Source organism: Rhinopithecus roxellana, chromosome 21 (genome assembly GCF_007565055.1).
Source record: "Rhinopithecus roxellana isolate Shanxi Qingling chromosome 21, ASM756505v1, whole genome shotgun sequence".
Lineage (NCBI taxonomy): Eukaryota > Metazoa > Chordata > Mammalia > Primates > Cercopithecidae > Rhinopithecus > Rhinopithecus roxellana.
The window spans coordinates 29,711,218-29,735,024 of record NC_044569.1 but is presented as its reverse complement, the minus strand read 5'-3'; the positions used below and the strand labels follow the sequence as shown (position 1 = coordinate 29,735,024).

The window sequence follows — 23,807 nt, the reverse complement described above, 5'->3', positions numbered from 1 at the left end:
TTTTTTTTTAAATAAAAATGTGTGGAATCTGTTATTGTGTCTACTTTTGTACATATTAGAAATTTTTAAGTGAAAATTTTTCTAACTCATAAATTTAAATGAAAAGGAAATGTACCGAAATAGTAGTTTCAGAATTACAAATGATTTTCCATTTCTCTGAAAGTCAAAAAAGTTATGCATTATTTTTTGAGAAAATGTTATATGACAGGTGCATGTTGCCATAGAAATGAAAGATGGAAAGAACCAAATCACCTGAGATACAGGGGTAGTTTAGGTAGAAATGGAGAAAGGGGAATGTGTCCCCAGAAGGAGAAAGGAGGAAATTGATGACAGTTCTCCTGCTCAGCAGTTTTACAAGGACCCATTTTAATAAGGTACACATATGTATACAGTGTGCGCTGGTGAATTTGAGTAAGTATGTGAGCTTGCTATGTAAAAGCTAAATAAAGCTTTTTTCTGTAGATGATGCGTCTTTAAGAATGATTGTTAGTGACGGTGGCGTTTCCTTGAGGAAGAGTGAGGGTTCCAACTTTCCTGCTGATCTGGGAGGTGTTGGGCGCAAAGGGTCGAGATGTCAGAGAAAAAGCAACCCGTAGACTTAGGTCTCTTAGAGGAAGATGATGAGTTTGAAGAGTTCCCGGCGAAGACTGGGCTGTGGGCTGGCTTAGATGAAGATGAAGATGAAGATGCACATGTCTGGGAGGATAATTGGGATGATGACAATGTAGAGGATGATTTCTCTAATCAGTTACGAGCTGAACTAGAGAAACATGGTTATAAGATGGAGACTTCATAGCATCCAGAAGAAGTGTTGAAGTACCCTAAACCTGACCTGCTTAATAAGTTCTAGGACAGAGAACCCAGGATGGGACACTAAAAAAATGTGTTTATTTCATTATCTGCTTGGATTTATTTGTGTTTTTGTAACACAAAAAATAAATGTTTTGATATTAAAAAAAAAGATTGTTGTTCTCTTCCATATTATAAACAACTTATACAGTCTTATCCACACAGAACATTCTTAAATATTAATGATTTATCAAAATCCAGTGAATTTCACATGATAGTTGAAACCTAACAATATCTTTTAAGTAGAAAATGTTCTTTATTCACAACGATTTTGCTGCAGATTAAATATTTCTTCAAGGCGGTTTGGTTTGTATTCTCTGCAGTGCTATGAAGGGAAATCCTCCAAAGATATCCTGAAAAGAGTAGCTGCAAATGCGTTGATGTCACTTCTGGCTGTCAGTAGAAAAGCACAGAAACATGCTTTGAAAGGTGAGCCACGTGACACGTCAGCTGTGTTGATGGCATTATCAGCAGCTCATATGTTTTGTTGCTTGTTAAAGTTAATTTTCTTTAGACTCAAAATGTAAAAAACTTACAGTATAATCTTAGTGTCAGTAAAAATCATTTTTTTCATACAGAAGCAGTAAATATGCATTACTTTTCAAATAAAAAGATTAGACGTAGTTTTTTGTTTGTTTGTTTAATATGTGATGGTTCTTGCTCTAAAGAACCTATATTTAAATATTAGAGAAGCTAAAAGGTAACACATTGAGTTTCATTATAATTAAATATTACTATCCAGAAGCACTCACTGCATACCTGAACAAAACCCACATAGTTTTGATGGTAAAAACAGCAACAGACGGTTTCATATTTTCATATAAATTTCTCCTCTTGAGTGTTGTAATTTCTCATTTGGGAATCGGAGAATATAGATCTGAGAACTAAAAGAGAATAATGGCAACATCAAGTCCATTAATATCAGTTGTGATTTGCTACTAAAACAAATGATGTATTCCTCAAGTTGTAAATTGGATTTGGGGAGTATCTTACTAAAAACTGAAAACAAGTGGCCTTCAGCATTTTAGTCCTTTTACTTTTCCCCCCTCTGATTCATTAATCTCTTACTGAAAATTCTAAAGTGAAGTGGGTCAGAAATAGAGAATGTTACCTTTTTGAGAATCTGATTGGTATATGTGGTTTTAACTTAACTTGGAAATAGAATATCCTTTTGATTGCTATAGATATTGTCTTTCAGCCAATCTTATAGACAATTGCATGGAGCAGATGAAACACATAAATGCACAACTGAACCTAGATTCTCTGAGGCCTGGGAAGGCAGCATTGAAAAAAAAGGTAACATTGTGGGATAAATGAATGGCTATACGTAGAGACCATTCTCCAGTCCCCTTGTGCCCAGAAATGAGCAGGAGCTTGAAATGAGTATCTCATTTAGAAGCACGGTAGAGATGAATAAATTAATGAGATTTCTTTGTTAGCAGATTGTTGGCTTGTTTTGGTCTTAATTCTTACTTGAAAATCTTTAGACAACATCTATTTATTATGTACTGTTGTTATTATAAAACATTGGAAATATCCACATATACATGATACTACGCCAGATACATTTTTTATACTACAAAAAGAAAATCTTTATCTCAAAACAAGCATAGGTTAACTAGGAATGAGATCTATAACAACTATAATTTATTACGAGTTTTCTATATGTCAGCCACTATTGAAACCTTTCATATTTATTATCTCATGAACAAACACTCATTACAGCACAGTCACACAGTTGGTAATCGTTGGAGCTAATATTTGCCCCATATCTGGGTGGTTGCAGAGCTGATATTCCTCATCTCTGTTTATCTCCTTCTGTGCCTTCTGAATATCTCCTCTAACATTGAGTCTGCTGGACTCATGTTTAAACTGCATGCTCAGGTAAACTCAAAATAACATAGTTATTATATAATAGCTATGGTTAACAGTAACTACAATAACAATAACTACTGTGGTTAACAAGATTTGCCACCCATTTATTCAGCAAATGAAAGTGTGTGAATAGTATAAATATATAAATATACATATATGTGTGTAGGTAAGGCCATTATAGCAGCACTCTATGTAATAACTAGTTTCTACTGCCTTTAATAAGAAACCAAGACAAAGTCTTATTTAATAGTGTAATTGATTCAGGAGATTGATTGTATGTTTATCAGTTTTTTTTTTTTTTTTTTTTTTTTTTTTTTTTTTGCCTCTCTTCCTCTCTAGCCAAAGGCCCTTCATCATTGAGAAAGTCAGCCAACACCTGATATGATTGAAAACCTGTCAGTATCTGCCTCACTTTATTGAGATGAAACATGGAGGCTATCATATATCCGAGTTCCTCCATGCTTGATAGAACAGAAATAGCTTTTTCGTGGTGAATGTGCTTCTTGAGATATGGTCATCTTTCAGAGATCATTAGCCTGTCAGTTCCCTCAAAGTTACAGTGGTCGGGCATGATTAGAGCACACCTGCATTGTACTGTGACCCAAAGGGGAGGGAATTACTATACACAAAAATGGAGTATGCTGTTGCATTCACAGTTTTCAACTGCTTTTTGTTTAAATAGGAGGATGGTGTTATTAAAGAGTTAAGCATTGCCATGCAGCTCCTAAGAAACTGTCTTTATCAAAATGAAGAATGTAAAGTAAGTAGAGCTACTTTTCAAAAGTTTAGTAGAAGTACTGATTTTAAGCAGTTTAATTTTTATATGAGATAATGTAGTAGGAAAAATGGAAAACTCTGACTTTTAAATTTTTAGACACACAGTTGATTGGTCCTCAAACTCAGTGTTAATTGTCAGAAATGTGTGTATCTAGTCTTGTTATTCATCACTGATTACGTTTCTTGTGTATATCAGCGTTTTATCATTGAAACTTTAACTTCACAAACTTCAGCCTCATTCTGTACTCTTAGGCATTTTAAGTGTTGGTTTCCCACCTATTTTAGGTATGGAATGAATGGCTGAATGTGTCTTATAAGGTAGATTCTTTCAAAATGGGTTGTGAAAACAACTCTGCAAGGAAATAAGTGAAGCTATCTGTATCTATAAGGAAATAAGAGTTTCCTGCTTCAAAGGAGAAGAGAGTTAGAACTGCTACCTAGTGTGGCCACATCCACTGAGAGGAAGTTGCTTCTGGCTCTGCTGACTCCCTGTAACCATTTACACAGCCCCTCTGTCTAAAAATCACTGAAATATTTTGCTTTGTCTATAAGCATTGATGATGTTTTAAACCATTGTATCAGTACTGCTATAGAGGATATAATCTTTTGAACACTATGATTTGCTTTGTCTATAGTTTTACAACACTTGAAATACTAGATTAATGCTGTAATGCAGAAATACTAGATTATTCTTTATAAGAGCTGGCCATGAAAATAAAATTTAAAAAAATACTAAATTAAAGCTTTAATATAGAAAGCAAAGATAAATTATAGAAGCTTTTATTGCCTTTAAAATTTTTACCTGTTTTGCTCTTGTGGTAAGAGCACAACTGGAAAAACCATACCACATCTGGAAAAGGGACATGTTGAACACACTTATTCCTTACACGATGTTAAAAAGCCAGAGCCATGACTCATAATTAATATTTCAGAGTAGTTTGAGGGAAATTAAGTATTTATTTATACATTTTATTAAAATTCCCCATATATGAATTTATATGAACTTTTTCTCAAAACAAAACTGCCATTAATAAACTTATGATTCCTGCATGCTTATGATATTATGCTTGTGACTGGATGTACAGTCAGTATTGATGTGTATATGTAAATATATAAATTTCATGTGTGTGTGCAGTCAATATTCATTCATGACACCTTATTCAGGGAAATACTCTGGAATACTTTACATGTAGGATCTACCTATAAAGATTTATGAAATGCTCACCTGGCTGCTAGTTATAAATATTGTGCTCAATTTGTATCATATTAGCCATTTATAAAAGTATAATATCTCAGTAAGTCAAAGCATTTCTATATTTCTAAGTTGTTTAATAAGAAGTAAATCCAAAGAATATTTAGATTATCCTTGAGTATAAGTATAATCTTATAGAGGTAGAAATTCTTAATTTCAGTTTCAGCTTGTATCAGGTGTATGGCATGTTCTCATTATTAATAGTTGACCACGACTGGGTAATTCACCAGGTCACCCACTGCCACCCCACCCTGCTGTTCGCATATGCATAACCTTAAAGGGTTTTCATACTGGAAGGATCATGGTGGCTGTGAGGTAAATGAATTAAACAGTGGATAAGGTTAGACGGAGGGGACTGTCATAGTCCAGACAAGAGATGATGACACCTTAACTTAAGCAGGTAGAAAGGAGAAGAAGGGTAGGAAGTAAATTTGAGGCATTGAAAAGAGGAGGAATGTAGAATGACTTCAAAACTCCAGTTTAAGCTGCTGCATTATGATGCATTAAGAGTACATGATAGAGCAGAGCACAGGTGTGAGAGACCCGATATTCCTGCTTGCACGTGCTAGCCTCAAGAGTCTTAGGGGCATCCAGGTGAAAAATGGCTTATCAATGTGTAGATGGTGTTTGTGGTCCTCACTATTGTTGAAATTTCCCAAGAAAGTATGTAATGAAAACCAAGGTCATATCTTTGGAAAATAGGAACATTTAAGAGAGGGCAGAAAACAACTGAGAAGGGAATACTGGAGAAGGGATTTGGAGATTGCATTAGGCCATTCTTGCCTTACTATGAAGAAATATCTGAGACTAGGTAATTTATTAAAGAAAAGAGGTTTAATTGGCTCACAGTTCTGCAGGCTATACAGGACACATAGTGGCATCTGCTTCTGGGGAGACCTTAGGAAACTTCCAGTCATGACAAGAAGGCAAAAGGGGAACAGGCACATCACATGACTAGAACTGGAGCAAGAGAGAGAGAGCTGGCGAGGAGGTGCTGGACACTTTTAGATGACCAGATCTCATGAGATCACTCACTGTCTTGAGGCAAGCACCAAGCAATGAGGAATCTGCCCCCAAGATCTAAACACCTCCCACCAGGCCTCACCTCTGGCACTGGGGATTACAACTCAACATGAGATTTGGGCAGGGACAAATATCCAGACTGTCAGAGATGATCCAAGATAGAGCAGCAGCATGGAAATTAAGAAAGAAGAGACATACAGCAAATGCCACAGTGCTTAAGCGTTGTTGGCAACCACAAAAGTAGGAGTGGCCTCAGTAGAATCTTTAGGGCAGAAAATAAATGGAAATGACCTAAGATTAAATGTGAGACGGGGAAATTATAGCAATAATGATGTAGAAGTTTGGTCATGAAAAGTGGCATTAATAATTTAGGACATATAGGATGAAAGGAAATGAGTATGTTTGTTTCTCTTAACATGTAAACTGCTTGAATACAGGCACAGAAATGAGCAAACTGGGGACGAATTGTTTAAGAGATAGCAAGAGGAGAACTAATTGGTGGATTAAGATCCCTGAGGAGGCAGGAAGAGCTGTGCTTCAGAACACAGATGAATGTGTGAATCTGGCAGGCAAGAAGTGGAACACCTCTTTGTCACTGCCAGGCAGACAGGAAGGATGAATGGATGAAAATACAGATAAACTATGTGGACAGAATGGCAGAGTAGATAAAGGAGTTTGTACTTAATCGTTTCTGTCTTCTCTATGAAATAGTAAACAAGGTCATCTGCTGCAGATGGAGGGCTGTGTGCCACAGAGAGTGGTGAACATGGGAAGAACTTTAGGGAGAGCACTGGGAATGACTTCGGTGCTTACGGGGAGTGTCAAACATTGGGAATCACTTCTCCTATTCTGCCACTTGATGCTGTGTGAAATTGTATAGGGTGTATTTATGTGCATGCTCACATGCGTAAACATGGGTCTACGAATTACCTCAGGATTCATTTAAAACAGATATTGCTGCACTTAAACAGCTATATTTTATCTGCAGTATTGTCCCGGGGTAACTGATCTTTGTAATAAAGACTCTGAGTTACCTCAGAATTTATTGATTTATCATAATATTTGGACTGAATTTTATATATTCAAATTACTCAAAAATTGTGATTTACTTTGAGTATATACACACATACACACACACAGAGAGAGAGTGGAGGAGAGGGAGAGAGGGCGGGCAAGGAGGACTCAGAGTTGATCAGAATATTTAACCAGAAATTCTCACTTCTTGGCCATTTCATAGCATTTACAGGAATTTATTCAGTGTTGTGAGATATCACTTTGCTGTTTAATTTCCATGTTACAAAGGCTGTTTTCTATGCTTCCTACCTTAGTGGCACATCTTAACCACTCTGGTGTTGGAGGGACTTCCTGAGATTGGTCAGGCTCGTGGTCAGGGCAGCCATGTGTGGAGCCCAGTGGGGGTGGGGCAGGATGCTGAAGACAGCCACAGGATTCTCCTTGTGTCTTATGTTGGTGGCTTTTTGTTGTTGTTTTGATTTGAATGTTATATTTTCATATATTCAGACTGATGCTGTCTTTTTCCCTTCCTTCAACAGGAAGCAGCTCTTGAAGCTCACCTTGTGCCTGTCTTGCACTCTCTCTGGCCTTGGATTTTGATGGATGATTCATTGATGCAAATTTCTCTGCAGCTCCTTTGTGTCTATACTGCAAATTTTCCAAATGGTAAATAGGATCTAATACTGCCTTTCAATAATATACCAAAATACTAGTTTTATAAATGTTGTTAAGGTGGACTGGAAAAAGTAATACATATTTTGAAGTATTTCTCTGATTTATTGAGGATATCATGGGCAAAGGCAAGCTTTCTCGTAGGTATTGTGAGAGCAGACAGATATTTTAGTGTGTTTGTTGACACGAGAGAGTCACTGGCAGTGCAGGGAATAGAGAGGGAGGACTAGTCTGATAATCTGGCAATGGGAAATTGAGTTTAGTAGGAAAATTGAGAGGATAAAAATTATGATATAAGACCTCAAAAGCCAGGTGAAGGTTAGAACTTTTTATAGATTCTAGAGCAGGAGACTGGCATGATGAAAGTTAGTTCTCACAACAGTTGGTCTGATGATACATGATATCACTAGGGCTCCTCTTTCGCTCATGCACTTGATAGACATTTTATCAAGAGCCTGCGGTGGGCCATGCATTGTGAGTTCTGGTGAGAGTAATCTGAAATGAGATAGGAGGACAGGTCATGTAGCGCCTCAGGGGCCACAGTAGGGAGTTTGGATTTTTATGTGAGTGTAACAGGATTACATTGGCAGTTGTAAGCTGGGGAGTGGCATGATTTAATTTGTGTTTCAGAAAGATTAGGCTAGGTGTGGTGGCTCATGCCTGTAATCCCAGCACTTTGGCAGACGCAGGCAGGTGGATCACTTGAGGTCTGGAGTTTGAGACCAGCCTGGCCAACATGAGGAAACCCTGTCTCTACTAAAAATACAAAAATTAACCAGGCAGGATGTTGCGTGCCTGTAGTCCCAACTACTCAGGAGGCTGAAGCAGGAGAATCACTTGAACCTGGGAAGCGGAGGTTGCAGTGAGTCGAGATCACGCCACTAATACCCCAGCCTGGGCAACAGAGCGAGGCTCTGTCTCACAGAAGAAAAGAAAAGAAAAATTACCCTGGGTGATATGTGGAGAATGGATGATTGGGAGCAAGTCTAGAAGCAGGGAGACTTCTCATGGAGATGTAATGGTGGCTTGGGCTTGAGTGGTAGCTGGAGAGATTGAGAGAAGTAGACAGATTCAGTATATAGCTCAAAGATAGAGTCAAGGATATCTGTTGTGGGAGGTAGGAAGGAAAAAAAGGTGTCCTGGGGTGATATGCTTTGCCACTTAGTGTCTTCAAAAACTAAACAGGGAAACTGAGAAGACATTGTGATAGGTTATTATTTTTGAAGGTTGCAGTTCTCTTTGTTGGTCAAGTTGTGGACAACACCCTGTTCAAGCTACACATAGAGGAGCCCTGAGCAACTCTCTAATGCTGTGTGTCGTCAAGCTGGCTTCCCAGATGCCACTGGAGAACACCACGGTTCAGCAGATGGTTTTTACGCTTCTTTCAAACCTGGCCTTGTCGCATGACTGTAAAGGAGTAATTCAGAAGGTAAGCACTTAAACTCCCCTCGTATCTTAAAAGGGTATTCAGTGAAATAATCTTTCTAATCAAAAGTTTACAACTCAGTTTCTAAGATTAATATATTATGATTTTGAGGCATTTTATTTTAAAGGATTATAAAAGGGTTAAGAGGTTCACTTTGTTTAAAGCCAGTTGATAGATGACACGTGCAGAGGGACAGGAGCTAGAGTAGAGTCATGCCATTTCCTTCTCATTGATCTTCTTAGCTTTCGGATTGTATTTTATCATTCTCAAAAATGAGGGTTTTAGAAAGATAGCTGTCTTACATTTATTGGAGATAATAAAAGTAATATATTGGTCTTTAAACAGACCAAATTGAACAGTAACAATTTCAGTTTAATTTCATTGACAAAATGGTTTATGAAATCACAGCCCACTTCCCCCAGTTAGACCTTAACTTCCTTATGGCATATGAAGCAATTTTATGAGTTCTCTAGGACTCCAATTCCCAAACTAGACTTCTCATCACTGATATTAACTTAAGATAATTTAAAAGGGATGTAATGAGTTAAATAAATTCTGGTACACATGTGCACTCAGATTCTGTATTTAGATGTGTATAAACAGAATCCCTAATTAGGAAAATCCCTTCAAATTTGAATGTAATCAGATTCTATATTACTTAATAGTATTGTAATTTGGGTGCTTCCATTTCTTTTACTTGAAGGCCAAGATAAATTGTAAGTTGAGAAGATTTATAAGAATTGAGTCTCGTTTTCCTCCACTGTTTCTTCTCCCTGAACTCCTCAGAAGATTTTTTTTATCACCACATAAATAGAAAGATAGGTTTTTCTAAGGAAATGGAAAGATCAGTCTCACCAAGGAAAGATGTTTTCAGTGGCGCGTTAGAGCCAGCCTCCTACTGACTCATGAGTGTCATCTTAAATTTGCAGGAATGTTATAAAAATTCCAGTTGATGTTACATTGTTATTTTGAAATCAGCCACAGTGAGAGTGTCACACCATGTAATTCTGTGAACTGTACAAATCATGGATCTTTTCTACCCTCACCACAATCAGTTGTTTATTTACCAGCACATGGCTGGATATTTTCTTCATGTATATGTTCATGTATGTCATATATGTATATATATTTGAATATATTTTCTTCATATATGTATTCATATACACACATCATTTCCAAAATGAGACATTCTCTTGAACTGGATATATGTGATTAGCATCCATAAGAATGAGAGATTCTGCATATGTGAGAGAAGAGCGGGGGCAGTGCTTTCCACCACTTCCTTATGGAGCATGTTAGTGGGAAGCTAAGTGGGAGCCCCAGAAGGAATGTAAGTATCAGTCTCGAGTCTGGTCTCTGACCTTGAGCTGCAGACCTGTTCTCTTTCAGCTTCGTTTGGGTTAAACAATATGTTCAACTCTTAATCTGTTATTCTAGTGCTATACTTAAGAATATTTTGATGAAGTGTGATCACACTCTCTTTCCAGGGACAGATTAATCAAGTCTTTTTCCTCTGCTCTAATTAGGAAATGCCTGAGACTTCCTCTGCTGCATTAAGTAATAATGAGCCCAGACACTTAACACTTCTACTTCTTCATTATTCATCTATTGGACATAGAAAATGCAGCAGGTGCTGTTGTGCAACTCAGGCTCTGAAATACCCTGTTTTGTTTTGTTTTCTACCATGGTATACATATTCTACCTGGTGTAGGAAATTGTCTGAAAACATCTTTAGAAGCAGCAAAAAAAAAAAAAGAGTGCCCACAGCACATTTACATTTGAGAGCACTGACATCTACTCTGTCACCCTTGTCAGTCCCAAATCCAGCAAGGGTTGAATCTAAAAACTATCAATTTGGCTGAGAGTAGGTGTGAGTGACAGCAGATGCAGCGGAAAGTGGGCATGTAATGTTACAGTTTACTTACTGTGTGGGTAATGTTGATAATATTTCTGTAGCTCATTTCATTCTTAACACTTAGAGTCCTTTTGTGTAAAAACGTTAAGTTTATTTTATAGATTAAAGTCACCATCTTGATTTTGGTCTAGGAAAACCTAAGAGAGAAACTGGAGTAGATTTAAACAGAGAGAAAGAAGAGTTATTCTGTGCAGTCGTAAAAGTTCAGTGATTGCATTTCATTTCTAAAATGTCCACCTAACTGTGGTTTCCATGCTGCCATGGGCTGCAGCTTGATGCAGCACTTTTATACTTTGCGTATAGATTAGTCTAAATAATTTATTATCTTTCTTATAGTTAAGGGTTTGGTGGGGTTTTGTGGAAGGGGCTTTATTTGGAGGTTGAAAAGACTCTTACGGTTCAAGTAATAGAGCTTTCTCATCTGTAAGCGTAATAGAATGACATGTAGCCATCAGAAATTCTTTCTTGTAATGATAAGTACCTGGGATAAAGTGAATGTAAGATCTATCTATAGATTTGATAAAAACAATAACACCTGTAGCTACAATGATTCAAAATACCCTCACTACTTCCAGAGTTGTTAACTAGTATTCAGGACTGATTTGGATTTTTTTCCTTTTTTCCTTCCATAGGGTAGCTTTTAATGACTAGCAAAATCACTAGAAGTCAGAGAAAAGAGAAAACTCAAGAGGCCTGAAATAATCTCCAAACTTAATTATCAATTCTAAATAATTAAGAGTTAACTATAGTATACTTCATCCATCATGAGGAAAAAATTAGCAGGAATTAAAACTTGAGCACTATTTTGGTCTTCTTACCTTTTTCACTTATACTTGGAAATAATATAGATGGAGTATTCAGAAGGTATTAGAAAGGAGAAATTAACGTAGGGGAAGAGTATATCAGAATGTTAGTTAATCGTTCACCAAGGGACTAGGAAAATAATGAAAAAGATGAGAAGAAAATAATATTCTCTCTATTTATCCACAGAGTAACTTCTTACAGAACTTCCTCTCTCTAGCATTGCCAAAAGGAGGAAATAAACATCTCAGTAGTCTGACTATTCTTTGGTTGAAGTTACTCCTGAATATATCATTTGGAGAAGATGGGCAACAAATGATTCTGAGGCTTGATGGCTGTCTAGACTTACTAACAGAGATGAGCAAATACAAGCACAAAAGCAGCCCTTTATTGCCTCTTCTTATCTTTCATAATATTTGCTTCAGTCCTGCTAATAAACCCAAGATCCTGGCTAATGGTAAGTATTCACACACACATATGTTTATATATGTAGTTATTCATAGACTGTTCAGATCAACACCAAATAATTTTATAAATAATTTTCTAGGTATTTATTAAGCACCCACTGTGTTCAAGGCACTGTGGAAGGCATGGGAATGAATCAGGCATGGCTTCAGCCTTCCGTGGGCTGCCTGGAGTCTCCTGAGGTTAGCAAATCATGTCATTCCAGTGCACATACTGTACACCTGGAGGAAGGGGAGTCGTGGATGAGGGCTCCCTGGCCTTACCTTCTGCTCCCTCTCCTCTCTCCTTGCTCTTCCTCTAACTCCCCCACCCCTCCTCTGCATCTTCAAGCAAATGCTATTATGTCAATGAAGCCTCTCCAGAACCATGTGTTAATATAATAGCCCCAACCCCTTCTTTCTGCCTTCTCTTTCCTCCTCCTCACTATGTCCTTTCCTGGTTTTATTTCCCTCCATAGTATTATTGCCATCTGATAAGACTATGTGTTTCATGTATCTGTCTATTCCTAGTCTTCCCACACTAGAAAGTAAGCTCTTATGGGGTCAGGAGGTTTTTGTCTGCTTTGTTTGTTTATGTGTAGCACCTAGAATTGTGCCTGCAACTAGTGAGCACTCAGTAAATATTTGATGATTGAGAGAGATCCTAAGCAGACCAGAGAGTTCAGGGCTTGAGATCAGATGGTGCAGTTAGCCTTGCAGAGACTCCATTCTCTGAGACGTAGGACAGATGGAGGCGAGGATTGGTAAGGATTCAGAAAAAAATTGAAGCAAAAAGAATTGGAAAGATCTTTTTCTGCAACCATGTGTTATCGCTGTGCGGAGTATGTGAATTTCATGGGGAGTGAGTTTTATAAAAGACATGTGTTCTAGTGAAAAACCGAAGGTGGGCTGCAGACCCCTACATGCCTGGTCTTGAATGCCAGCCCCAGGGCATCACTCCAGGGTCGCCTGGCATAGCCTCGCTGGGCCCAGCTTCTTCATCTATAAAAGAAGCCCACTATTCTTGGTTTGGTTAAGAATCAGTTTATAAACACACATTAAGTGCCTAGCACTATTTCTGGTACATGATAAATGTTTAAGATAGATTCATTCTCTTGTTCTTTCATGTTTTTCACTTAATCTTTTCTCAGAGGCATTTTTCTGTGAAATCAAGGGTTTTCTGAGTGTATGAAAGTGATTCTTCTTACATTTTGTGGTGTATATAGTTGTGATTCTATTTTTCTGATAAGCATTCTGATAATCGACTGCTAGATATGATATGGAAAGATGTTTAAAGTTCAGTTAGCTTGTACCAGACCTAACCTTACTGTGGATTTTGCACTCTGCCTTCCACTGGCTGCTGTGCTGATGCTGCGCTTTCTGTTGCTGCGTGATGTACATCACTGGTTTTATTTCCATCCTCTCCCACTGTATCTGCTTCAGTCCTCACATTTGTAAAATGAGGGTAATGATAATCCCTCCTCAGGGCAATGAGAGAGCCTGTGAAGTGTCTGTGGCCATTCTTGGTATATAGCAGCGACTCAGTAACATCTGATATTGTTTATTCACCTTTCTTAGAATGATTTTTTTCTTTGGGGACTACTTACTCCAATTTATTATTGAGAGTTGGAAAATGGTCAAGCTTTTTGGGAGCTGAAGGAGATAAGTATGCATTTTCCACTTCTAGACCCCTCTAGAATTATTTTTACCATTTCTTTGTAGTCAGCAATGCCTTTTCTCCTTCATTAGCTTAAAGCAGATGGACAAACTTTGGTGAGAAGCTTCCCCTACCCTCACAGATTAGAGATTAGTGGACTTGAGGCAGGGGTAAGATAATAGACATCAGCTGTGCAGTTTCTGTAGGCCCTATAAAGGGATGTCACAGGCTATGCCTCCCTTTCCATGTGGGGATCTACAGAGGAGGCCTAGCAGAGTCAGCCAGCTTAAAAGTCTCCCAGGAAAGGCTGCCTCTGATTGGTAGCACCCACCCATCTGGTTTAAATCGTCAGGAGTGGAGTGTGCAGTGGAGCTTGACCTTGCTGGTAAAAATTGATCTAGGGCTGGGCACAGTGTCTCACAACTGTAATCCCAGCACTTTGGGAGGCTGTGGTGGGTGGATCATTCAAGGTCAAGAGTTCAAAACCAGCCTGGCCAACATGGTGAAACCCTGCCTCTACTAAAAATACAAAAATTAGCCAGGCATGGTGGTGGGCACCTTGTAGTCCCAGCAGGAGAATTGCATGAACCAGGGAGACAGAGGTTGTAGTGAGCCAAGACCATGCCACTGCACTCCAGCCTGGGCAACAGAGTGAGACTCCATCTCCCAAAAAAAAAAAAAAAAAAAAGATCTGGAACATTCCTTGTTTCTGGTAATGCCACACTAAGTCTCCTCTGAAAACAACAGTAACATGCTGCTAGAGAAGCTGTATTGAAGTGTGCCTCAAAATAATAAAAAAATTGAAAAGATACTGAGAAACTTCCAGGCCAGTTTTGATTGAAAGTCTTGCCCAGACAAGTAAGAAGTATATAGAGGCCGGGCGCGGTGGCTCAAGCCTGTAATCCCAGCACTTTGGGAGGCCGAGACGGGCGGATCACGAGGTCAGGAGATCGAGACCATCCTGGCTAACTCGGTGAAACCCCGTCTCTACTAAAAAAATACAAAAAACTAGCCGGGCGAGGTGGTGCGTGCCTGTAGTTCCAGCTACTCGGGAGGCTGAGGCAGGAGAATGGCGTAAACCCGGGAGGCGGAGCTTGCAGTGAGCTGAGATCCGGCCACTGTGCTCCAGCCTGGGCGACAGAGCGGGACTCCGTCTCAAAAAAAAAAAAAGAAGTATATAGAAAATTATTTTGCCCCAAGTGCATTGGCCAAGATTGTGTGCTTGGCTTTTGTTGAGGAGTATTGTGGGGTGAGAGAACAGAAGCCGCGATTCCCCACGGTGGGGATTCTTACTGGCTCTCCTGCTTGTATTAAGTTGGACCTCCAAAGAATCATTCTCTTAATAGATGGATGAGTCAGAAATAAGTTGGTTTCCCAAACTTCATGAAGGAGACTGTAAAGAAGAGGAAAAAAAATGAGAATGGGTACTACAGACTGCTTCTGACAGGGCTCTGCACCCAAATTTGGCCATGAACTTGGCTTGAGGTGTCTTCGATTGATGGTGCCTCTGGGTACTTAGCAGAAGCAAACTGCCTTAGTGTTGGATGAAAGGTAAGTTCATACTGGGCCTCAGGGAACCTCTACAAATAATTTTTCAAAAGCATTAACCAGTACAAAGTTAGAGATAATCAAGCACATTAGGAGACATGGCAACATGTAGTAAGAAACAGCAGAGGGATAAAAATACCAGCCTATCTGCCCAGACTTTGAATATGGGAATTACAAAGCACGGGTTTAAAAATAACTTTAATTATACCATATTTAGATGAATAAATGACAAGCTTGAAAATTTTAGGAAATGGGAAACTGACAAGTTGAAATATTTGAAAAGAACCAAACAGAACTTCAAGAACTTGACTGTGCGGTATGATAATCAGCCACATGTAGCTATTTAAATTTAAACTAATTAAAATTATTCAGTTGTACTCACTACATGTGGCTGGTGGCTATCTTATTAAATAGCACAGATATAAATATTTCCATTATTGTAGGAAGTTCTGTTTTACAACAGTAACCTAGAACTTCAGTAGCCAAAATTGAAAACTTAATATACATGTCTGACAGCAAGTTAGGTATAGCAGAGAACTTAGGAATTAGAAGATAGATTAGAAAAATATTATCCAGAATGCAGCAGAGAAAGCTAAAAAGATGAGAAAGGACTACAAGAATCACAGGTAAGTGACACAGCAGATACATCAAGACAGTCTGTGTGTTTAATGAAGTGTCCTAGGAGAATGGGAGAGGAAATATTTGAAGAAATGATGGGTAAAAACTTTAAGAACTTTTCTAAGACACTAATGTCATCATAACTGACAACTCATTGTAATTGCCAAACTGACATCCCTAAACTTATAATTAAACCAATTATATTAAGAAGGTAATATGCAAAGCTCATTACTTTCTAATTATTTACAATTTACTACTGTCTATTTGCTTGAGGTTATTTATTTATATGAGAATTCAGACCTACTTGTTAAACCCAAAATTGTTTTATTGCTTTGTAATATGCATGTTTCACAATAACATTTGTTTTGTTAAAAAAGTCAGTCCACTTGCATTATCAGAGGGGCCTACCACATTAACTGACCTATATATATATACATACACACAGTACTTTATTAAAAATGCTTTAAGAGAGGCCGGGCGTGGTGGCTCACGCCTGTAATCCCAGCACTTTGGGAGGCCGAGATGGGCGGATCACGAGGTCAGGAGATCGAGACCATCCTGGCTAACACGGTGAAACCCCGTCTCTACTAAAAAAATACAAAAAATCTAGCTGGGCGAGGTGGCGGGCACCTGTAGTCCCAGCTACTCAGGAGGCTGAGGCAGGAGAATGGCGTAAACCCGGGAGGCGGAGCTTGCAGTGAGCTGAGATCCGGCCACCGGACTCCAGCCTGGGCGACAGAGCAAGACTCCGTCTCAAAAAAAAGAAAAGAAAAAAAAATGCTTTAAGAGATAGCAGCTGGTTGAAGGAGTTATGAACTTACTTAGATCATAGGAGTTATATATTCTGAGTGTTTGGGACAACATTTAAAAACATCACTTGATGCTATGCAGATAAGTGGACATTTGATTAGTAAGGGGACATTTGATGTGCCCTAATGAGTAGCACTTGCAGCTATAACCTCACGTGATAAATTGCATCTACAAGCTACTTACATGGCTTGTTTCTGGGTAGGTTATGATACAGGAAAACCAAAGGGCATCAGGTAGTGCAGATGAGGTGTTCAGGGAGTCGGCTGCAGTGTGCCCGAAACATCACTGCACCTGCCTTTCACATTGTCCTGCTGTGCATTTCCAGTTCACGTTAGAGAGCAGCTTTTTTTATTTGTTTTGGTTTTTGTTAAGTATTTAAAATCCCTTAAAAAAATGAATTATGTAGACAAAATTTTTGTTTATTTTATTCTGGAATATTTCATGCAACAAGTATTTATTGAGCTCCTAAAATACACTAGCATTTTGGTTGGTCTAATACCAGTGAACAGACAGTGCTCTCCGACTAAAATCAGTGAGCAGACGCTGCCCTCCAACCGATACCAGTGAGCAAACGCTGCACTCACAGACCCTGCCCTTGAACCAGTTACAGTTTAAATACATGTATTTTGCAGGTTTCGGGGTGTCGAATGTATATATGGAAAGAATTCCCAATAGTGTTTCACCTTTAAGAATGTAACACATTCTTGAAATCACAAAATTTAGAGGAAAAATAGTTTGATAAAATTTAATGATATGTAAAATAGGTAATAAAATAGGTTCAAATGTTGTTCCAAAACACCCTGACAATTTCCTTGGAACTAGACTTCTGGAAATCTTCACTTAGTGAGCAGATTGCTGCAGATAATTAGTGAGTCTTGATTTACTACTCGGGCTCACTTTGCAAAAAGGGTATATCTTTTGTGTTAATATAACTTTAAAACACTTTCCTCTGAAACATAAACCTACACATTTCTCTAAAATGTTTAGTCATTCCTTTGTGTATTTATTATTCTTTTATTAAGTTAATGCTTAAGGGAATTTTATGCATTTGTCTTCCTATCCCTTGATCATTTTTCTGCTTTTATTATTATTATTATTATACTTTAAGTTTGGGATACATGTACAGAACATGCAGGTTTGTTACATAGGTATACATGTGCCATGGTGATTTGCTGCACCCATCAACCCATCATCTACATTAGGTATTTCTCCTAATGCTATACCTCCCCTAGCCCCGCAACCCCCGACAGGCCCAGTGTGTGATGTTCCCCTCCATTTGTCCATGTGTTCTCATTGTTCAGCCCCCACTTATGAGTGAGAACATGCGGTGTTTGGTTTTCTGTTCCTGTGTTAGTTTGCTGAGAATGATGGTTTCCAGCTTCATCCATGTCCCTGCAAAGGATATGAACTCATGCTTTTTTATGGCTACATAGTATTCCATGGTGTATATGTGCTACGTTTTCTTTATCCAGTCTATCATTGATGGGCATTTGGGTTGGTTCCAAGTCTTTGCTATTGTGAATAATGCTGCAGTAAACATACATGTGCATATATCTTTATAGTGGAATGATTTATGATCCTTTGGGTATATACCCAGAAATGGGATGCCTGGATCACATGGTATTTCTAGTTCTAGATCCTTGAGGAATTGCCACACTGTCTTCCACAGTTGAACTAATTTGCACTCCCACCAACAGTGTAAAAGCATTTCTGTTTCTCCACATCCACTCTAGCATCTGTTGTTTCCTGACTTTTTAATGATCGTCATTCTAACTGGTGTCAGATGGTAGCTCATTGCGGTTTTGATTTGCATCTCTCTAATGACCGGTGATGATGAGCCTTTTTTCATGTTTGTTGGCCATACACATGTCTTCCTTTGAGAAGTGTCTGTTCAAACCTTCGCCCACTTTTTGATGGGGTTGTTTGGTTGTTTTTTTTTCTTGTAAATTTGTTTAAGTTCCTTGTAGATTCTGGATGTTAGCCCTTTGTCAGATGGATAGATTGCAAAATTTTCTCCCATTCTGTAGGTTGCCTCTTCACTCTGATGATAGTTTCTTTTGCTGTACAGAAGCTCTTTAGTTTAATTAGATCCCATTTGTCAATTTTGGCTTTTGTTGCAATTGCTGTTGGTGTTTTAGTCATGAAGTCTTTGCCCATGCCTATGTTCTGAATGGTATTGCCTAGGTTTCCTTTTAGGGTTTTTATGGTTTTAGGTCTTACATTTAAGTCTTTAATCCATCTTGAGTTAATTTTTGTATAAAGTGTAAGGAAGGGGTCCAGTTTCAGTTTTCTGCATATGGCTAGCCAGTTTTCCCAGCACCATTTATTAAATAGGGAATCCTTTCCCCGTTGCTTGTTTTTGTCAGGTTTGTCAAAGATCAGATGGTTATAGATGTGTGGCGTTATTTCTGAGACCTCTGTTCTGTTCCATTGGTCTGTGTATCTGTTTTGGTATCAGTACCATGCTGCTTTGGTTACTGTAGCCTTGTAGTATTGTTTGAAGTCATGTGGTGTGATGCCTCCAGCTTTATTCTTCTTGTCCAGGATTGTCTTGGCTATGCAAACTCTTTTTTAGTTCCATATGAAACTTAAAGTAGTTTTTCCAATTCTTTGAAGAAAGTCAATGGTAGCTTGATGGGGATAGCATTGAATCTGTAAATTACTTTGGGCAGTATGGCCATTTTCACGATATTGATTCTTATCCAAGAGCATGGAATGTTTTTCCATTTGTTTCCTCTCTTATTTCTTTGGGCAATGGTTTGTAATTCTCCTTCAAGAGGTCCTTCACATCCCTTGTAAGTTGTATTCCTAGGTATTTTATTCTCTTTGTAGCAACTGTGAATGGGAGTTCACTCATGATTTGGCTCTCTGTTTGTCTATTATTAATGTATAGGAATGTTTGTGATTTTTGCATAGTGATTTTGTATCCCAAGACTTTGCTGAAGTTGCTTATCAGCTTAAGGAGATTTTGGGCTGAGACTTTGGGGTTTTTTAAATATACAATCATGTCATCTGCAAACTGAGACAATGTGACTTCCTCTTTTCCTATTTGAATACCCTTTATTTTTTTCTCTTGCCTGATTGCCCTGGCCAGAAGTTCCAATACTTCGTTGAATAGGAGCGGTGGAAGAGGGCATCCCTGTCTTGTGCTGGTTTTCAAAGGGAATGATTCCAGTTTTTGCCCATTCAGTGTGATATTGGCTATGGGTTTGTCATAAATAACTCTTACTATTTTGAGATATGTTGCATCAATACCTAGTTTATTGAGAGTTTTTAGCATGAAGGGGTGTTGAATTTTTTTGAAGGCCTTTCTGCATCTATTGAGATAATCCTGTGGTTTTTGTTGTTAGTTCTATTTATGTGATGGATTATGTTTATTGATTGGCATATGTTGAACCAGCCTTGCATCCCAGGGATGAAGCTTGATCTTGGTGGATCAGCTTTTTGATATGCTGCTGGATTTGGTTTGCCAGTATTTTATTGAGGATTTTCGCATCGATGTTCATCAGAGATATTGGCCTGAAATTTTCTTTTTTGTGTGTGTCTCTGTCAGGTTTTGGTATCAGGATGATGCTGGCCTCATAAAATGAGTTAGGGAGGATTCCCTTTTTTTCTATTGATTGGAATAGTTTCAGGAGGAATGGTACCAGCTCTTTTTACCTCTGGTAGAATTCGGCTGTGAATCCCTCTGGTCCTGGGCTTTTCTTGGTTAGTAGTCTATTAATTACTGCCTCAATTTCAGAACTTGTTACTGATCTATTCAGGAGTTCGACTTCTTCCTAGTTTAGTCTTGGGAGGGTATATGTGTCCAGGAATTTATCCATTTCTTCTAGATTTTCTAGTTTATTTGCGTAGAGGTGTTTATGGTATTCTCTGATGGTAGTTTATATTTCTGTGGGATCAGTGGTGGTCTCCCCTTTATCATTTTTTATGTGTCCATTTGATTTTCTCTCTTTTCTTCTTTATTAGTCTGGTTAGCGATCTATCTATTTTGTTAATCTTTTCAAAAAGCCAGCTCCTAGATTCATTGATTTCTTGAAGGGTTTTTTGTGTCTCTCTCTCCTTTAGTTCTGCTCTGATCTTGTCTTCTGCTAGCTTTTGAATTTGTTTGCTGTTGCTTCTCTAGTTCTTTTAATTGTGATGTTAGGGTGTTGATTTTAGATCTTTCCCCCTTTCGCCTGTGGGCATTTTGTGCTATAAATTTCCCTCTAAACACTGCGTTAGCTGTGTCTCAGAGATTCTGGTATATTGTCTTTGTTCTGTTTGGTTTCAAAGAACTAATTTATTTCTGCCTTAATTATGTTATTTACCCAGTAGTCATTCAGGAGCAGGTTGTTCAGTTTTCATGTAGTTGCGCGGCTTTGAGTGAGTTTCTTAATCCTGAGTTCTAATTGGATTGCACTATGCTGTGAGAGACTGTTTGTTATGATTTCGGTTCTTTGGCATTTGCTGAGGAGTGCTTTACTTCTAAGTATATGGTCAGTTTTAGAATAAGTGCAATGTGGTGCTGAGAAGAATATATACTCTGTTGATTCGGGGTGGAGAGTTCTATTAGGTCTGCTTGGTCCAGAGTTGAGTTCAAGTCCTGAATATCCTTGTTAATTTTCTGTCTGTTGATGTGTCTAAAATTGACAGTCGGGTGTTAAAGTCTCCCATTATTATTGTGTGGGAGTCTAAGTCTCTTTGTAGGTCTCTAAAAACTTGCTTTATGAATCTGGGTGCTCCTGTATTGGGTGCATATATATTTAGGATAGTTAGCTTTTCTTGTTGCCTTGATCCCGTTACCATTATGTGATGCCATTCTTTTTCTTTTTTGATCTTTGTTGGTTTATAGTCTTTTTTATCAGAGACTAAGATTGCCACCCTTGCTTTTTTTTTTTTCTTTTTTGCTTGCCATTTGCTTAGTGAATCTTCCTCCGTCCCTTTATTTTGAGCCTATGTGTGTCTTTGCACATGAGATGGGTCTCCTGAATACAGCACACCAGTGGGTCCTTGACTGTATCCAATTTGCCAGTCTGTGTCTTTTAATTGGGGCATTTAACCCATTTTTAAGGTTAATATTGTTATGTGTGAATTTGATCCTGTCATTATGATGCTAGCTGGTTATTTTGCCAGTTAGTTGATTCAGTTTCTTCATAGTGTCGATGTTATTTACAATTTGATATGTTTTTGCAGTGGCTGGTACCAGTTTTTCCTTTCCATATTTAGTATGTCCTTCAGGAGCTCTTGTAAGGCAGGGCTGGTGGTGACAAAATCTCTCAGCATTTGCTTTTCTGTAAAGGGTTTTCTTTTTCGCTTATGAAGCTTAGTATGTCCAGATATAAAATTCTGGGTTGAAAATTATTTTCTTGGGCCAGGCACAGTGGCTCATGCCTGTAATCCCAGCCTTTTGGGAGGCCAAGGTGGGTGGATCATGAGATCCAGAGTTCGAGACCAGCCTGGCCCATATGGTGAAATTTAGTTTCTAATAAAAATACAAAAGAATTAGCCAGGTGTGGTGGTGCCCACCAGTAGTCCCAGCTACTCGGGAGGCTGAAACAGAAGAATCACTTAAACCCAGTAGGCAGAGGTTGCAGTGAGCCAAGATCTCACCACTGCACTCCAGCCTGGATGACAGAGCAAGACTCCATCCCCCTCCCCCTCCAAAAAGAAAAGATAAATTCTTCAAGAATGTTGAATATTGGCCCCCAGTCTCTTTTGGCTTATATAGGGTTTCTGCAGAGAGATCTGCTGTTAGCCTGATGGGCTTCCCTTTGTGAATACCCCAACCTTTCTCTCTGGCTGCCCTTAACATTTTTCCTTCATTTCAACCTTGATGAATCCGATGATAATGTGTCTTGGGATTGCTCTTCTCGAGGAGTATCTTTGTGGTGTTCTCTGTATTTCCTGAATTTGAGTGTTGGCCTGTCTTGCTAGGTTGGGGAAGTTCTCCTGGATAATACCTGAAGAGTGTTTTCCAACTTGGTTCCATTTTCCCCATCACTTTCAGGTACACCAATCAAACGTAGGTTTCTTCTTTTCACATAGTCCCATATTTCTTGGAGGCTTTGTTCGTTCCTTTTCATTCTTTTTTCTCTAATCTTGCCTTCATGCTTTATTTCATTAAGTTGATTTTCAATCTCTGATATCCTTTCTTCTGCTTGATCGATTTCGCTATTGATACTTGTGTATGTGTCATGAAGTTCTCATGCTGTGTTTTTCAGCTCAATCAGGTCATTTATGTTCTTCTCTAAACTGGTTATTCTGGTTAGCAATTCCTCGAATCTTTTTCAAGGTTCGTAGCTTCCTTGCATTGGGTTAGAACATGCTCCTTTAGCTTGGAGGAGTTTGTTATTACCCACCTGCTGAAGCCTACTTCTGTCACTTCGTCAGACTCATTCTCCGTCCAGTTTTGTTCCCTTGCTGGTGAGGACTTGTGATCCTTTGGAGAAGAAGAGTTATTCTGGTTTTTGGAATTTTCAGCCTTTTTGTGCTGGGTTTTCCTCATCTTTGTGGATTTATCTACCTTTGGTCTTTGGTGTTGGTGACCATTGGATGGGGGTTTTGTGTGGATGTCCTTTTTGTTGATGTTGATGCTATTCCTTTCTGTTTGTTAGTTTTCCTTCTAACAGTCAGGCCCCTCTGCTGCCAGTCTGCTGGAGTTGGCTGGAGGTCCACTCCAGACCCTGTTTGCCTGGGTATCACCAGTGGAGGCTACAGAATAGCAAAGACTGCCATCTGCTCCTTCCTCTGGAAACTTCATCCCAGATGTCACCCCCCAGATGCTAGCCAGAGCTCTGCTATATGATGTGTCTCTCCACACCGGTTGGGAGGTATCTCCCAGTCAGGAGGCACAAGTGTCAGGGACACACTTGAGGAGGCAGTCTGTCTCTTAGCAGAGCTCTAGCGCTGTGCTGGGAGGCCCACTGCTGTCTTCAGAGATGGCAAGCAGGAACAGTCTGTTAAAGCTGCGCCCACAGCCGCCCCTTCCCCCAGGTGCTCTGTCCCTGGGAGATGGGAGTTTTATCTATAAGCCCCTGACTGGGGCTGCTGCCTTTCTTTCAGAGATGGCCTGCCCAGAGAGGAGGAATCTAGAGAGGCAGTTTGGGTACAGTGTCTTTGCCGAGCTGTGGTGGGCTCTACGCGGT

At 38.9% G+C, this 23,807-nt stretch overlaps 1 protein-coding gene and 1 pseudogene across 5 annotated transcripts in view; both read left to right on the top strand.

Moving 5' to 3' along the window:
- The window catches only part of RTTN (rotatin), a 204,664-nt gene that overhangs the window by 176,690 nt on the left and 4,167 nt on the right, over positions 1-23,807 (top strand). For all 4 annotated transcript variants that reach the window (XM_010358889.2, XM_030926066.1, XM_030926067.1 and 1 more), the window contains 6 exons: positions 1,173-1,278; positions 2,048-2,145; positions 3,407-3,484; positions 7,330-7,456; positions 8,689-8,891; positions 11,794-12,061. In XM_010358889.2, the coding sequence (XP_010357191.2) occupies positions 1,173-1,278; positions 2,048-2,145; positions 3,407-3,484; positions 7,330-7,456; positions 8,689-8,891; positions 11,794-12,061 (880 nt within the window). The remainder of the gene's footprint in view (positions 1-1,172; positions 1,279-2,047; positions 2,146-3,406; positions 3,485-7,329; positions 7,457-8,688; positions 8,892-11,793; positions 12,062-23,807) is intronic.
- On the top strand, positions 557-961 carry LOC115895501 (annotated as a pseudogene). Its single transcript, XR_004055700.1, has one exon. The product of XR_004055700.1 is annotated as a 26S proteasome complex subunit SEM1 pseudogene (transcript).